General features: G+C 45.5%; 1 protein-coding gene across 1 annotated transcript; it reads left to right on the top strand.

Annotated features, from left to right (window-relative positions):
- Nucleotides 1–10,652: 10,652 nt before the first annotated feature.
- Nucleotides 10,653–16,701, top strand: LOC142185282 (U8 snoRNA-decapping enzyme-like). Its single transcript, XM_075260617.1, has 3 exons — nt 10,653–10,876; nt 12,801–13,073; nt 15,029–16,701. The coding sequence occupies exons 1-3, from the start codon at nt 10,700–10,702 to the stop codon at nt 15,212–15,214; spliced, it is 636 nt and encodes a 211-aa protein (XP_075116718.1). The 5' UTR covers nt 10,653–10,699; the 3' UTR covers nt 15,215–16,701.
- Nucleotides 16,702–17,874: the final 1,173 nt, after the last annotated feature.

Here is a 17,874-nt window from a genome sequence, read left to right as displayed (position 1 = left end):
GGCTGAGAGGAGATCTTATGTTCAGGTCTTAGATCTACAATGTTGTCTCCATGGTATAAGTCATGTATTAATTGTTCTCTCCTTTATTGGCAGATGCTGGCAGACGAGGAGTATGGCGCCGGAGTGGACTGGTATGCATTTGGTGTCATCTTAAATGTAATGGTCACACAGGTCAGTATTTCACTAAGACAATACTGTATTATACAATGATATTGTATGGATTCTTGTGTAAAATGTTTGTAGTCATTTATATTTAATCAAAGTTTATTAAAGATTTTCAGATATAAAGAAACAAGGGAAAAACAGTGCTAGCAGACAAATGATGCAGAGACGTGCAGGCCTCGTCTGTAAACAAGAAGTTGGGGGGAAAACCCCAACTAACACTATGTAACACAAAACAAAAAAAATGTGTATTAGTGTAACAAGTAAAGAATAAGCGGGCAAGGGAACACATAATGGAAATTACAAAGAGGGAGTAGTCACTCATAATGACATTTCTCATTTTCAGCTCCTCCTGAGAGATCCCGCCAAGCGCTTAGGAGTGAATGGTTCCATCCGTAGCCATCGGTTCTTCAAGCATATTCAATGGGTCTCTGTGGAAGCGCTCCGGATGCCACCACCACATGTCCCTGTACCATCTGTACCTCATCACTGTGCCAGACGTTTCCACCTGGGCATAAGGGAGGCAGCGGAGGCCAGAGAAGGACCTATACCACCTAAAGATCAGGCCATATTCAGAGTATTTTCATTCAACACCTTTTAAACCCTCTGCAAGACACCAGACACCAGCTCTCACGTCACCAGAGTAAAATGTCCTCTGAGCTCCTGGCAGAAGACCACCGGACAGAATGAAGAACAGACCCTCCTGAATGGACACCTGCATTTGGCACTGGACAGAAGACAAAGACCTTCAAGAAGAGGATGTGGTTGACAGTGAAGACTCCTGTCAATGAAGATTGCTTCGGACCGGGCTAGAAGACCAGCATAGCCGACGGAGGTAAGTAGAAGAACCATAACATCGGCTCTCCCATGTAATCATAGGCATGTGTAATTTACCGGTAAGTGTATTTCCTCAAATTCTTGATAACGTCACCTTGTGATGCTGTCTTGAGTTGGAGAAAATCAAGATGGTTGGCTTTTGAGGCCAAAATGCATGCCTATGACAGTTTTAATGCTATATGTTGAGTTATACTCTCTATATAGTCATTAAAATAGAAAATCTTACCGGTATTCGGATTTCCTCTTGTCCATGACAGTGTTGTCATAGGTGAGGGGAAAAGGTGTGTGCTGGCCGGCTATTAAGGGGTGGAGGAGGCCGGTATTTTTATTATATATATTTATTTATAGAAACAGCACAAAACTCTGAATGGAGACTACTGATGGAAATGACTACATCTGAAACAACAAGATCAGCTTTGGCAGTGAGTAGAACATCTGCAGTCATTTCATAGGTATGTGTAATTGACTGAGCATGTGTAATTGACTGATAAGTGTATTGTCTCAAATACATGATAGTGCCACCTTTTGAAGCTGTCTTAAAATGGTGAAAATCAAGAGGCGTGTGATAGTCAGCAATTAAGGTGGAATACAATATGCCTATGATAGTTTTAATGCTATATGTTGAGTTATACTCTCTCTATAGTCATTAAAATAGAAAACCTTACCAGTGATAGGATTTCCTCTTGTCTATGACAGCGTTGTCATAGCTTAGGGGAAAAGGTGTGGACTGGCGGCTATTAAGGGGTGGAGGAGACCGGTTCTTTTTTTTCCTTTTCAGAATAACAACTTATCAGAACTATCAACAAAGGATACCAATTGACCTCACTACGTGAAACCACAGTGGTAAGTAGGAGTTCCAAAGTATCTACTCTTTTGACTGATCATAAGCATGTGTGATCAGTAAGTGGATATCTTATTTTATAGCACAAACACAAACCCAAATATAGAGCCAACATCATGATGCAAAATGACACTGGCGTAACACGTGTCATCTCTGATTTGGCGCTGCTGTCTGTGGTGTCATTTGTGATGTCCCTACAACCCGAAGAGGCTGGAAGATTGGCACTGTAGCCTAGGAGGATTGAGTAATACTGTTTATTATGTTTAATTACCTCTCCAGGGCCTCCAATTATTATACTCTGGGGTCTGAAGAGACCCCAAAGTATAACAATAGTTCATGGGTGATCAAATTTGTAAAGAAAACTGTATGGCCACTATAGGGCATTATACTATGTGCAGGGACAATTATACGATATAATACTTTGTGGATAGACGATTATGGTACATTATACTGTGTGAAGGTTCCACAATTGGAAATTATAGTGTGTGTAGGGACCACTATGCGACATTGTAGTGTGTGAAGGGGCCACTGTGGGACATTATAGTGTGTGTAAGGACCACTATGCGACATTTTAGTTTGTCGAGGAGCCATTATGGGACATTATTCTGTGTTAGGGCTACTATGGGATATTGTACTGTATGAAGGGGCCACTATGGGACATTATAATGTATGTAGGGACCATTATGCAACAATGTTTTGTGTGGAGGGGCCACTATGGGACATTATACTGTGTCAGGGTCACTATGGGACATTATACGCTGTCAGGACTACTATGCGACATTGTAGTCTATGGAGGGGCCACTATGGGACATTATACTGTGTCAGGGCTACTATGGGAGATTACACTGTGTGAGGACTACTATGGGACATTATACTTTGTTAAGGGGTCACTATGGGTCATTTTACTGTGTGGAGAGGACACTATTGGAAATTATACTATGTGCACTATGCACTATGCACTATACTACGCGCGTATCACATTGAAACCAATAGGGAAAAAAGTAGCCCATTCATTTCAATGGGGAGTGCACATATGCCGGCTCCCATTGAAATGAATGGGATCTGCTTTGTATTCGCTGATTCTGAACGTGTTTTGACATTCAGAATCAGTCAGCGTATACTCAGTGTGAATGCACCCTGACATAGTAACTGACATAGGACTGCTGCTCTCTCTCCAAGTAAAGCAATCCTGTGCAAAATGACCTCACAAAGGACTGCTTTACACGGAGCAGCTACTTGTGCTGGCCCTGCCAGTATTGACTTCTCCTAAATGCCCAGATCCTGACTTTAAATTGGGCCACTTTTCTTTTCTTTTCCAGGGCCACTTCACCTGGAATGGCTTGTGGGTGATTGTGGAGCATTATATACCATGTGGGCCAATGTGGGGGAAAGGGGAGGATCAGGGGAGCATTTTATGCTATGGAGGGCACTGTGGACTATTATAAAGCATGCTGGGCATTATACTGTGGGGTGGGGGGGGGCAGCCCTTGCACAGCTCCATCACTATAATCGTGCACATATGTGTAGTGCTCCACGGAAGCATCATTCCCCATACAGTACTATATATCAACCAGCAATGGAGCTATTGGGGCCTGCAGAGTACTATAGGGGGATGACTATACTGGGAAAATACTCAGTAACGCCAGATAGTCAGTACATATGCAGGATATAAAGTGAAGGAGCCATGGTGTAGGCTATTGGCAGCAAGCTTCTGGATGGGCTCCCAGAACAAGATCCTCTGGGGGGCCCTAGGCTCTTCAGTCCGATACTGCAAGTGAACCTAACCTACTTATCTGTGGGACTGGGTTCAAATGCTGGTTCTGGTGACGGAACCCAGAACATCCTTATACTGTGTTTCCCCGAAAATAAGACAGCGTCTTATATTAATTTTTGCTCCTAAAGACACGCTAGGTCTTATTTTCAGGGGATGTCTTCTTTTTCTATGAAGAATTTACATTCATATCCCAAAACAAAATGATCTGGAAACTGTCATCAAAACGGTCAGTATCTGTCACAGATTGACGCTGTCAATCACACATCAAGTGTTTCCGGTCACCAGGGGGCGCTAACCACTATAGTTGTTGAAACACACTGACATCTTACGCCCCCTGCCCACCCCTCTATATGATAACCAGTTTGGATTAAAGTTTGCCACAGCAGCTTGTCCCAGCTCACCTGTACATGCAGGGACATCGAATACTGCGGCCAGAGTGGCGTCTCCCCGCTCACATGCGCATACCACTGCTGGGATAGGATAGAGGCTTCTTCCAGCTCACCCAGGCACAGTGGTCCTCGGGGATAGCTGCATATGTCTCCCTCACAAGTTAAGACCTATGTAAATGATCTGCTAATGTATGGTGTGGGGAGAGCTGTAGCAATGACTGCTGCTAGGTCTTATTTTCAGAGGATGTCTTATTTTGCAAGGCGCTGAACTGGCTAAGGAACGGGCCATAGACTGAGTGGCGCGTGGAGACTTGGAGATTTTTTGAATCTTGGTGACAATGTGTAAATAAAAAGTAGAGAGGGGGATCTGGAGTATAAAATACTGTGAGGGGCTGTAGGCCGGTGTCTTACCCTCAGCGTCTGTGTGAGGAACACCCGCCCAACCCTTTTTTGCTGTTTTGTCTCCTCTGGTGTTTTTCTCTTTCTCGGTTTTTCTTTCTTGTTCTTTCAGGTACCGTTCTTGTTGGTGGTAGTCCATGCCCAAAGATGGAGGAAATCGAGGTCCTTCATGCCCGCTGATCTATAGTGGGGCATTCTGGTGGGAACAAGAACATCTACAGGAAGAGGGGAATTGGCCATGGCTTTATGTGTTATGTTACTTTATGTTTTAGTAAATTGTTATATAATATATTGGCCAATAAAACTGTGGCCGACCCCACGTTTATCCACATTTAGGTTTCTGTCTTTACTTTTAATGATGTTAATATTTGGGGTTTTCACTTATAGTTAAGTCACCAAGGGGTTAGTTGGGGTTGGAAGTCCACTCAGTCTTGCGGAAACCGGGTAACTGACACAGCTCTGCTTTATCTATTCTTCATACTATACTACCACCTAGTGGTGAACTTACTGTACTGCACTGCTATTCTTGTAGTTTTATACAATTGGAGCACCTTTACCCAGTGCAGAGAAATCTGGGCTCTATATAAAATGGTACACAGAGGTCCAGACTGTACATAATCTGGGATGTTATTCACAAATTCGGAAATAACTCAACGCCGTTATGCCTCAAACAATCTTTATTAATGCAACATTTCGGGTATCCTGCCCTACCATGTGGGACTCAGCTGTTGTTTGAACCTTATTACAGCTAATCTATTCATTTTTCTCCTACTCCTACATGCATTAATAAAGAAAGGTTGTTTGAAGCATAACTGTTTGGAGTGCGGTTCTATATTTCTGTATGTGTGAATAACGTCCCAGTGGGGAGGTGGTCGGCCCCTCGCAGAACCAGCAGCCATGAAGTTTTCCACTACTTGTGTGCGGCCTCCACACGTATTGGCTACGTACATAATTTGGTATACAGTGGTTTGGGTTCTACATAATCTAGTGTACGGTGCCAAAAAGTGGCAAAGCAACAATAACAAACTGTTGGCTTCTGCATCTTGCAGTCTTATCTATCTTTCTCACCTCCAGATCTTCATGCTTCCTTTATAAACGCTGATCTGTATAGGGAAGACGTTATTGACTGTGTAGTGGAATAACAGAGCACAATTCAGTAGTTCAGTTGATCTCCCTCTTGAGCAAATTCAAGGACTAGTTTAATTGGAGTAATCCACTTGGTATTCTAGTACTTTGTAACTGGTAGCTCCCCCCCTCTGCCTGGTGGTCGTTGGTTTGCTCTGAGGGTATAAAAGGTTTTGGCAGCCCCTCTCTCTTCCTCTTTCCAGCCCTCACCAGAGTTTTTGCCCGCCCTCCCCTTTTACCATTTGTTGTTTTAGAGAGTGAAATGGAGATGATGGAGGACTTGCCCACAGGGAGTCCTACGAGGCATATCGCGTCATTTCCGGTGTTATAACGTCACCAACTATCACGTGGTTCTGTGATGACGTCATCGTTTTATGACGTCATTGTTTAAGGAGATGACATTTTACGAAGTTTAATTAAAGCTGTGGCCAACCCCGTCCACTTTGAGTTTAATATTCTTGTGTCTGTCGTTATTTTAGAGGGAGATATTATTGGGTGAACGGTTGATTAGTCTACACAGTCTCTGTGGAACATTGTATTGGACAGCCCTATAACTATTCAAAGGTAACCTGCAGTTCTGACGCTCCTCCCCGAACTGTGGACATCAAGGCCATGATCTTCTAACGTCAGCTGGGCCCTTATGATTGTCCTAGCATTCCCATATAATATATCTCCCAACCATCCTGGTTTCAGCATGACAGCTCTGCATTTCGAGTACTGTCCCTATGTCCCAGTTGGGGGGTACACAGATGAGTTGAGTACACTGGCCTATCTGCTCCCTGCTTCATCATTTAGCCCCTGCCTCTGCTCTCTGCAGTTCAGAAACAGACAGAGGTGGTGTAGTGACATCATTACAGAGGGCATTACAGTGTGGGGGTATCATAGAATGCAGGCCACAAGGAGGGAGCATTGTACAATGTGAGTCCACAAGGGGGCATGATACTATATGGTGGCAACAAGGGGGATAATACCCTGTTTGGGCAACTAAAGAAGCTTTATTCTGAGTGAGCACAAAAAGGGACTGGGTGGGATAGGGCGCCACCTTTTGAAGTATTGGTAGGTGGTACGCCTTAGTACAGTGATGGCGAACCTTATAGAGACAGAGTGCAAAACTGCAACCCAAAACCCACTAATTTGTCACAAAGTGCCAACACGGCAATTTAACCTTAGTAATGTGTGGATCCACAATCGCACACAATTACAGACCTGCAAAATTTGGTCAGACGAATGGGGCTTTATAGAGCTTTCTACTCCACTGTGACCCTCACACAGTCCAATCTGCTTCACAGTGGCCCCCACACAGTATAATCTGATGCACAGTGACCCACACACATAATCTGTTCCACGGATGGGTGCCCAAAGAGAGGGCTCTGAGCAGGGCCGGCGTCAGCGCACGGCATAGTCGGGCAAGTGCCGGGGCCCACAGAGCCTCTGGGGGCCCCCCGGCACTTGCCTGTCACAATTTCAGCTCATCGGCGTCCGTCCGCCGATGAGCTGAATACATACGCGATGCAGGAGCTGTGAGATCAGCTCCTGCTTTAAAGCTCCGGCCCGGCTTGCGTGTGTAGGCGCGATGACGTCATCGTATCACGCCTACACACGCAAGCCGGGCCGGAGCTAAGCAGGAGCTGATCTCACAGCTCCTGCATCGCGTATGTGATTGGAGGGAGAGAGAGAGGAGCGTCGGGGGAACGAGGGAAGGTGAGTGATAGAAGGTGAGTGTAAGTGTTTGTTTTGTATTACATATTAAGGTGAAACATAATGAAGGGGGCCCATGAAACTGGGGGGCAAATGAAGGGGAGGGGGGGGGAACGGCATGACACTGGAGAACATGAAGGGGGTGGGGAGAGAACGGCATGAAACTGGGGACAGAGATGGAGGGGGCCCAAAGAAACTGGGGGGCAAATGAAGGGGAGGGGGGAACAGCATGACACTGGGGCAGATGGAGGGGGGGGGGGAGAACAGCATGACACTGGGGCAGATGGAGGGGGTGGGGAGAGAACGGCATGGAACTGGGGACAGAGATGGAGGGGGCCCAATGAAACTGAAGGGGCAAATGAAGGGGAGGGGGGGAACGGCATGACACTGGGGCAGAGACGGGGGACATGAAACTGTGGGCAGATGAAGGGGGAGAACGTGATGAAATTGGGGACAGAGATGGAGGGGGGACATGAAACTGGGGGCAGAGGAAGGGTGTATATGAAACTGGGTGAGAGATGGAGGGGGGGCATATAATTTACAGGTGACTGTAGGAGGATTATACTGTGTGGGAGCACATAATGAATGAGAATGGGTGGAATCAACATAAAAGTGGGTGGAGCTAAACTTGCAGCGGCGCGCTCTGCGCGCCGCACATTTTGCCCCTCTTTCTACTCTTTAAAAGATTGGGAGGTATGGCGTTGGTGACGCCACACTCCTGCATGACGTCACTCGCTTCATCTGCAACGCACAGTGTCTCAACTCCCCCACCTCCTTTACAAGGGGGCCCACTGAGGCTCTGTCGCCCAAGGGCCCATAAAAACCTGGAGCCGGCCCTGGCTCTGAGTGCCACCTCTGGCACCAGTGCCATAGGTTCGCCATCAGGGGCTTAGTATGTGCAAATTTACTACACTGCACTCTGTATGCCCTACACTTTATTCAGCGCAGCACCTCTAATGAAGCGACAGTCTGAAGCGTCGCTCCGGAGGCGGTGGCAGCTGAAGCGATTTTTCTTTTACTTTTTTTCCCTAAACTAACGCAGGAGAGCGGCCGCTCTTAAAATAACCCGAGCGGCCTTTTCCTGCGCTGGTTTAGAACCTCTGCGTCTCAGCGCAGGTGGCGTCACCACGCTGCCTACACCGAGACGCAGCCGGGTGAAGAGGAGGCGGCAGCGGGAGCAGCAGCGAGGTTGGTAAATTAACTTTTTTGTTTTGTTTTATAATAGGCTGATACCTGCTGGAGTATCCCCAGCAGGTAACGGCCTATTTATCTACCTGCCCAGGCCGCTGATAAGGTCCCACATAGCGTCCCAAATAAAAAAAAACATGCAGGAAAAAACGCAGCAGCAACACATCATGGTTTTTCCCACAGCATTTTTCACAGAGGTTTCCTAAGTGAACTTTCAGCATCAATTAAACCTTTAGGGAAACTGCCCGCATTTCTGTAGGTATAATCGACATACTGCAATTTCCAGAACCGTGACGGTTTTGGAAATAACAGTGTGTTTGCTGTGTTTATCTACTGTGTGTATTGTACCGCTGTGTGGGTATGGCATTTACTAGAATCCTATCTACAAACAGTGACACCGCATTGAGCCCAGTCTCAGGCTGAGGCTTTATGTTGAGAACAAAAACAATTTTTTCTTTTTTTTTCTTTTTTTTTTTTTTTTAGTACATTTCAGAGATAAAGATTTTAGATGAGACAGATAGATATTAAAATAGATAGCTATGAAGATGGATAGGTTTTTGGAGTGAGGACCTTTCCATCTTTTACTAGATAGCTAGACATAGAGACTTAGCTCAGGCAAAGAGTCCTATCCACCTGGTTATTAAGCAAGAATGTGGAAATAAACTTCCCTTTGTAGTGATCCGGACAATAATCCTATTCCCTATTATATGAGTGCACATATAACAATGTCCTATACCAGCCCATGGATATCATATCCGCACTTACCCTATTACTGACTAAACCAGACACCAGTATAAAATAGACAGGACTCACCTGGACAGGTATTGTCAGCCCCAGAGGATGCGGCCCCCATCCAGATCACAGCAAACCAAAAAGTCCACATAGTGACCTGTACTGTCTCTGTCTCCCTCAGCAAGATGAAGGAGGTGCAGCCATTTGAGGGAGAGCAAGAAGTTTACATTGTATTGTGTGGTGGGTGGGCATGGTGCACATTCTGAATGCCTTGGTGGGGTATAGTATGCCAGTGGAAAACAGGGGAAAAGTTGCAATTTTATGGCTGTGCACCCAAAATTTCTCCATTTCACATGCCTTGTACGGATCAGCCCACAAATTTCACACCAAATAACTGGAATAAATACAGTGACTATATTCTTTATACATCACTGAATGATTAGTCGTGTTGCCTGAAGCCTCCACTAGGGGAAGCTCAGTGCTGTTTCCTGATTTTTAGGTACTATAACTGATGTGGGTGCTAACCAGAGGAACTAGATAAAACATTCATAGGCCCCAGATCACCCAGAGTACCCATTGGGCCGCCATCGATCTGGCATACATTGTATATTCGTAAACTGTTCTCTGCAATATGGAATAACATAGGAACATTACCATTGGTTTCTATGGATGCCAGTATATGACCATCTAAGTAATGGCCATCGGTGCCATCACCAGGGTAGCCTGATCCGATCCACACACCTATATAAATAGGAAATCCTCCAGACTATATCTCTAGTGGTCACAGGAAGACACCCTGTGCGACCCGGGTGGAAAACAGGCGGACCCCATTATAGTCTATGGGGTCTGAGGGTTTCCGTGGGTAACATTTTTAGGGTCCCCAAAGAATGGAAAGTTGAACACTAGTGTGACCCTAACGTAAAAGCTATTAGGTCTGGAGTCCTAGAGGGCTGTGCTGTAGGATTTGTTACAATGTATCAATGTCAGTAAGAGCTACAGGGTTTGTTACAATGTATCGATGTCAGATGGTCTAAATCTACTTTGCCTAAATATTAGGCAGAAAATCTTCCTCAATAATAATGATTTAGTTTACATAGTTTATATAGCATGAACATATTCCGTAACACTTTACAAATCAAAGGCTACCCAAACAGACAATATCACACAACGTATCAAAATAACACCGCAATGTTCTTTACATGTTACAAAGTTCGATTTGCTGCATCGTCCACTAACACACAACTGAGCTCAGCTGCGTGCACATATCTCTCTGCCACATCTGATGCACAATTGAGCTATATTCACACACAGCAGATTTGTTGCAGAAATTTCAAGTCAAGAATTGTTCTCTAGTCCTCAGCGAAGCTGTTTCTGCCTTGTGTCCCATTCAGATGATTCCTACAGCTCTGTATGAATCTATATGCCGCACACTTAGCTCTGCTGCATGCATGTGTTGCAAACCAGCCCAGGGCTTGACTCCTCCCAGACTTGTGAGTGATCACATGACTGTGACATCATCAAAGGTCCTCTAGCTCCCAGAATGTAGCCTGTATCATGGCTCAGGCCAGGCGGCAGATGCAGGGTCCTCCAGAGGATCGTCCACGACCCCGTAATGTGACTCGTGAGGAAGCCCTGAGACTGGAGGCTTTTAGGCATGCCTGTCACCTCATGCTGTACGCCCCCTCCAATGCCAAGCTGTTTGACCGGGTCCCTATCAGATATGTTGTATTGGTGAGATACTGGGGGTTAAGTGGGTGTGATGTAAATTGGTCCTTTAGGGTGAGGCGGGGTGGCTGACCGCCATAAGATGCTAGGTATAAGACTCCTGGGTTCGAATCCCGCCAAAGACAACATCTGCAAGGAGTTTGTATGTTCTCCCCGTGTTTGTGAGGGTTTCCTCCGGGTACTGCGGTTTCCTCCCAAACTCCAAAGACATACTGATAGGGAATGTAGATTGTGAGCCCTAAACGGGACAGTGAGTGTCAATGTCTGTAAAGTGCTGCGGAATATGATGGCGCTATACATATAAGCAAATTAAATAAAATGGGGTATAGCTCAATATCCGTACAAGATATATCATGGAGGATATTTCCAAAGTTACTCTATTTTTTGTGTAGAAATGTGAAGACTTGGTAAAAAGTGGAGTTTTCTTTTTAAAGGGGTTTTCCAGATTTAATAATCAATGACCGATCCTTAGGATAGGTAATCAATTGAAGATCCATTGGGGGTCCAACACCTAAGCCCCCTGCCGATCAGCTGAGGAGGCCTCTGCACTACTTAAAAGGCATAGCGCTGTGCATTGTATAGTGGCTGTACTTGGGATTGCAGCTTAGCCCATCCACTTGAATAGGACAGAGCTGCGAACAGAACATGTGACCAATGAAGGCGATATCAGATGACCTGTGAAGAAGTGCTAGGGGAGTACCGTTGGGATCTTGGGTGCCGCCTTCAAATAATGACCTACGCTAAGGCAGAGCCATCATGACAAGTAGTGAGTTTGCCATTTGTAGGTGACCATATTGTTAACACAAAGGTCAGTAGAAATTTACAGGAGTTCAAACATCCCAGAGGGAAATAGCCCAAATAACCTCTGCCACTCAGCTGTCATTGCCAGGGGACACTCCGTATGGCCATACATGTAGCATTACATGGGGACAAATCAAATTAATATGTGTAGCTACATAACATTGTCATAGCAGACATCATGTAGCTATTAACAGACTTGGACTGGCCAACGGGGAAACAGGTGAATCCCCAGGTGGGCCCCTGACCCAGGGTGCTAATAGGCCCTACCTACAGATGCAGTGTACAGTACAGTATCTCACATAACTTGTGCTCCCATATAATAAACTGGGTATAATAAGTAACAAATTATTCAGAGTATGATCGATAGATGAGGCAAGGGTTAGGTATTCTAGGGGGACCCTAGGATGAATTCTACTGGCAGGCTCTAGGCACTCCAGTCCGACACTAGCCATAACAGGCTGAACAGGCTTGTTTGCCCAAAAGCTATCCCACCTGGCCCTCTCTATACACATGCACATTCAGCTTAGCCTAATATGCATGTGTTCTGAATGGGCGGAGGGGAGTAACTGTAGCCTGACTATTGTTGCGGTGGCGTATCTCTCCTGTGAACAAAAGTACCGAGGATTTTAATACCAACCACCTGATTCTTCTCTTCCTTGGCATCTGCTGTCACAATTTACCTATGTGCATAAGCTGGCCAGTCATCCAGATGAAATCTGCATGTTTGACCACCGTAAATCTAACATGGCTAGCTTCATCAACTCTAAACTAAGCAGTCTTTTGAACTGAACTGCATCTTACTTTGGTGCCCACATGGCGGACCTGCACCCAATTATTAATGATGTGTATTTCAATGAACAATGTGTAATGCTTAATGTCTCCTGTGGTGGCGCTGCAGGAACACTGTCCGCAGATTGCTTCTGATCACTGTGATCTATTGTCAAGGGACAGTCTAACACATATGGACTGTCCAAAGCAGGGATCCCTGTAATGTATTTTGTGCAGGTATGGTATGGCCGGTATTCTCTGTGAACCCCTGACCCCGCAGGGATAACATCAGTTTAGTGCAGAGTATTCCTTCAAGGTTACAAATCCATGGTTACTGTTATTCTTCCTTCTTCATTCACAGATGATGATGCGTTTCGATGGACGTATCGGTTTTCCGGGTGGTTTTGTAGATACTCGAGACTCTTCCCTAGAAGAAGGCCTTAACCGGGAGCTGCTGGAGGAACTGGGCTCCGTTTTCAAGAGTCTGAAGGTGACTGAAGAAGATTATCGGAGCTCTCAGGTTCGAGAACATCCTCAGAAGTTGGTCACACACTTCTACACAAAGGAGCTGAAGCTGGAGGAAATAGAGGCCATAGAGAAAGAAGGCGTGTGTGCGAAAGATCATGGCCTGGAGGTGAGTGGGACATCGTAGGCATCATGACATCTCTTACAGTGCCTCCTTCATGTGCCATTTCTACTACTGGTGTCCTGTCCCCTCAGATGGGTCCCAAGCCCCGACTCTGTCACACCTATTCACCTTATTAGTTTCTATGTCCCTTTTAAGAGGTTCACCTAAGGTCATTAGGGGTTAATATGTCAATTTATAGAAAAGCTGTCCCCTCTCCTGACATGTCTGTTTCAGTGAATACTTGTATTTCCCATGAAATAACAACTCTGGATGTTATCACTCTATTGTGACATCCCTCTGTTGTTCCTCCTGGAAAATTCAGAATAATTTGCCAACTTGTACCATTTACTATTTGAATTTGAAGTAAATCATAAAACCCAGCTGAGTAGCATAAGGCCAGGTTCACCTCTTGAGTTTTGCACATATTTAGCATGTGCGCCTGGAAAGCTTCCAATGTACATTGCAAACAAGTCTATAGGCATATGGCCTAGCTGAAGACAATATGTGTTAAAGAAGTAGATAATAATCACAGGGATGTAGAGTTTTCTATGCGTTGATTTGGTGCTTCCTTTTAAAATACTGCCAGGACTTTTAGAGAAAGCCTTAGAGAGTCCTGCTTCACCCATCCACACAGAGCCCTGTTTTTCCGAAGCACATATAGAGAGAATCTATGAATCCTGCAAACCCCACCCATGCATAGAAAGTCTGTGAATCCTGCAAACCCCACCCATGCATAGAGAGCCTGTGAATCCTGCAAACCCTGCCCATGCATAGAGAGCCTGTTAATCCTGTTTACCCCCCCATGCATAGAGAGCCTGTGAGTCCTACAAATCCCGCCCACGCATAGAGAGCCTGTGAGTCCTACAAATCCCGCCCACGCATAGAGAGCCTGTGAGTCCTGCAAACCCCACCCATGCATAGAGAGCCTGTGAGTGCTGCAAACCCCACCCATGCATAGAGAGCCTGTGAGTCCTGCAAACCCCACCCATGCATAGAGAGCCTGTGAGTCCTGCAAACCCCACCCATGCATAGAGAGCCTGTGAGTGCTGCAAATCCCACCCATGCATAGAGAGCCTGTGAGTCCTGCAAACCCCACCCATGCATAGAGAGCCTGTGAGGCCTGCAAATCCCACCCATGCATAGAGAGCCTGTGAGTCCTGCAAATCCCACCCATGCATAGAGAGCCTGTGAGTCCTGCAAATCCCACCCATGCATAGAGAGCCTGTGAGTGCTGCAAATCCCACCCATGCATAGAGAGCCTGTGAGTGCTGCAAATCCCACCCATGCATAGAAAGCCTGTGAGTGCTTCAAGTCCCACCCATGCATAGAGAGCCTGTGAGTCCTGCAAATCCCACCCATGCATAGAGAGCCTGTGAATCCTGCAAATCCCACCCATGCATAGAGAGCCTGTGTCCTGCAAATCCCACCCATGCATAGAGAGCCTGTGAGTCCTGGAAATCCCACCCATGCATAGAGAGCCTGTGAGTCCTGCAAATCCCACCCATGCATAGAGAGCCTGTGAGTCCTGCAAATCCCACCCATGCATAGAGAGCCTGTGAGTCCTGCAAATCCCACCCATGCATAGAGAGCCTGTGAGTCCTGCAAATCCCACCCATGCATAGAGAGCCTGTGAGTCCTGCAAATCCCACCCATGCATAGAGAGCCTGTGAGTCCTGCAAATCCCACCCATGCATAGAGAGCCTGTGAGTCCTGCAAATCCCACCCATGCATAGAGAGCCTGTGAGTGCTGCAAATCCCACCCATGCATAGAGAGCCTGTGAGTCCTGCAAATCCAGTCCACACAGTGATTGCCAGCTTTTCCTATATAGAAGGTCACACAGGGGAAGTTTTCAATCAGTGAGTGGGTGGGGTAGAGAATAAAAACTCGGCATATACTCGGGTATATACGGTACATCTGCCCCCATTTTGTGATCATTAACATGTGTTTATCTCTCCTATAGGTGATGGGTTTAGTCCGTGTTCCCCTGTATACTTTACGGGATGGATTTGGAGGTCTTCCAGCTTTTCTGTCGAACACCTTTATCGGAAACTCAAAAAGCCAGCTTCTCTATGGGCTGCGTACCTTGCGGCTGCTTCGGGAGGATCAGATTCAAGATGCTGTTTGGGCCAGTCAGAATTCTTTTTAGTTTTAGTTAAACTTGTTATTTAAAGGGGTTGTCCAGAATTAAAGAATCATGGCTTCTCTCTTCTAAAAAAAACAGCACCACCCCTGTTTTTGCGTTGTTTACTGTGTTGTATCTTAACTCCATTAAAATGAATGGGGCTGCAATGCCGGAAACAACATGTATGGCTCTGTTTTTGGAGATAAGCAATCTTATTTTTCTAATTCTAGCAAACCCCTTAAACCCATATCTTAGAGTAAGGTCCTTGAAAAATGTATAGTATAAAATGCCAGATCTCAGACACTGGTTTCTTACTGAAGATGTTCAGTGTGTAGTCTCTGTATGTCATATTGTGTGCTGAATAGTCAAAGCAGATTATGAGTTGGTCAAACATTCTTACAAATAATGGTTTATTTCGAGTGTGATTTTCAAAAGACGTTAATATAAAAGTGGCTTTTTCCAAGAAACAGCGCCATTCCTATCCAGTGGCATTGTTTGGTATTGCAGCTTAGTTTAATTTTCTTCAATGGGAGCCGCCATACCAAGACATAACTTGTGAACAAGAGTTGCGCTGTTACCAGGAAAAAAGTAGCCCTTTTATATAGACTTGGCCCCTTTAAGAAAAAAAAAAGTAAGTTGTATTTGAGCTCTGGGAGAGCGGAGTTTAGTTCCCTTATTATAACGTGACTAATTCTATTACTTATGATGAATTACAGGACTGGACTGCTATTCCTTATGTTGTTACTTAATTGCTTTTGTCATCTGAGGGGTCCAGTTTAAAGGGGTTTTTTTCAGGCGTTAGAGATTGATGACCTATGTTAAGGACCGGTCATCAATATCAGATTGGTTGAGGATCCGACACCTGAGACTCCTAGAGATCAGCTGCTCAAAGTGACAGCGGCGCTTATTCCTCTTCATAGGCCATGTGACTTCATGCTCAACTGTCACATGGCATGCTTGCAGCTCGGTCCTATTCAAGTGAATGGGGCTGAGCTGCAGTACCAAGCACAGCCACTATTTAATGTACAGCGCTGTGCTTGGTATTCAGTGTATTCAAACAGCTGACCATGGGGTCCCTGGAGTCTGATATTCCACTGATCTGATATTGCTTATCCATCCTAAAGATACTTCATCAATATTACAATCCTGGAAAACCCCTTTAAGCTTTGGGCACTGAGAAGAGTTGCCCAATTGGGCAGAAAAATGGGCACCTGAGTGCTCCCTAAGTTAAGCCTGGCCAGTCCAGCCATCTCTCAGACCTCTACCATAACTGTAAATTATTGCAGAAGTGGCTGTTTTGCTCCCCAGGTTAACCCTTCATGGGCATCTTATAGATGCCCCCATTTACCGTGTACCTTATAAGAAGTACACACTTTTTAGTTTGCATTGAAAATGCCTATATTCTATAATTTCTGGAGTAAATCCCTCCATGATACTTTAAGTTTGCACTTATATAAGTTTCTGTAAAAATTCTTATTTTAAATAAAAGTAAATTTTTTGTTTGTATTGCAGATCTTCGCCTATTTGTAAATGGGTAATGGATGTGATGGCTAGATAGGGGAGATGGCACCTATAGCCATGGCGGACCAATGGCTGTACAATGCTGTAGGTTATGCCTCGTTTCTACTTGCAACATCGTACAATGCCATGATGGGTGGCGCTTGAACCACACTGTGAAGGCAGAATCTGAGTGAACGGGCCCTGGTGGGTCATATGTGTGTTATCATGTATAGGGTAGTTATTGTATAAAAGTCTAAGGCTAGGTTCACATCTACGTTAGAGATTCTGCTGCAGTTTCTGTCAGCGGAGAGAAAAATCCTGCACAGGGAAAATCGGAAAAAGGAACCCATTGAAGTCAATGGGAGGCAGACAAAAGGACCCATTGAAGTCAATGGGAGGCAGAAAAAGGAACCCATTGAAGTCAATGGGAGGCTATTTTTTCAGCGCTGAAATTCCACACCAAATTCCTCACCATTTTCCTCTGTGTGAATGGACCTTAAAAGAGTTGCCCGGGGGTTAAGATAAGCTTACCTGATTATATGGACCCTGGCCTGGTTCTGTCCCTAGGTCACATGATCCGAACTATCGCTGTACCCCATCCTGCCCTGGTAATTACCTTTGAGATCATGGGTGGAGGTATGTGACCCAGGGGCCAGAACTCCTGGGTCCATTGTGAAGATTCTGTCAGATCAGGCAAGTTAATCTTAACGCCCTGAACAACCCCTTTAAATATGGTTATGGTCATGGGAAAACCCTTTAAGATCAAGGACAGATTCCATGATGAATGCCGCCCCTTCCCCCATACTATATTTTTCTGACGAACCTTTATTAAATGGATCCTATCACTCAGACATGATTTTTTCTAAGTACCAAGTACCTTAAGAAAGGCTATTCTTCTCCTACCATTCGTCGTCTTCTCTGGGACGCTGTTCGCCTACATCCTGTTTTCTTGCAGCACTAAGGTCGGGCCCCAGCACTTTGACAGCACTGGGGGCATCCCCAATGCTGCAAGAGAACTTTCTCCAGCGCCACCTCCATCTTCATAAGCAGCGTCTTCTTCCGGCAGTGGCTTGTAACTTCTAGGCCTCGGGCCTTGGGCAGAGCAGACTACGCATGCCCACAGGCCACGGGAAAATGGCCGCTTACAATACTGTGCAAGCGGCCAATTTCCTGTGGCCTGTGGG

This window comes from Leptodactylus fuscus, chromosome 11 (genome assembly GCF_031893055.1).
Source record: "Leptodactylus fuscus isolate aLepFus1 chromosome 11, aLepFus1.hap2, whole genome shotgun sequence".
NCBI classification, from domain to species: domain Eukaryota; kingdom Metazoa; phylum Chordata; class Amphibia; order Anura; family Leptodactylidae; genus Leptodactylus; species Leptodactylus fuscus.
The sequence above is the reverse complement of the archived record's forward strand: the minus strand, read 5'-3'. Positions and strand labels throughout refer to the sequence as shown.

Bases quoted from the DNA above. Each gene is read 5' to 3' on its own strand.
- LOC142185282 (XM_075260617.1), top strand. From the start codon at position 10,700: ATGGCTCAGGCCAGGCGGCAGATGCAGGGTCCTCCAGAGGATCGTCCA. The intron at 10,877-12,800 runs GTGAGATACTGG...CTTCATTCACAG, and splicing joins CTATCAGATATGTTGTATTG to ATGATGATGCGTTTCGATGG. The intron at 13,074-15,028 runs GTGAGTGGGACA...TCTCTCCTATAG, and splicing joins CGAAAGATCATGGCCTGGAG to GTGATGGGTTTAGTCCGTGT.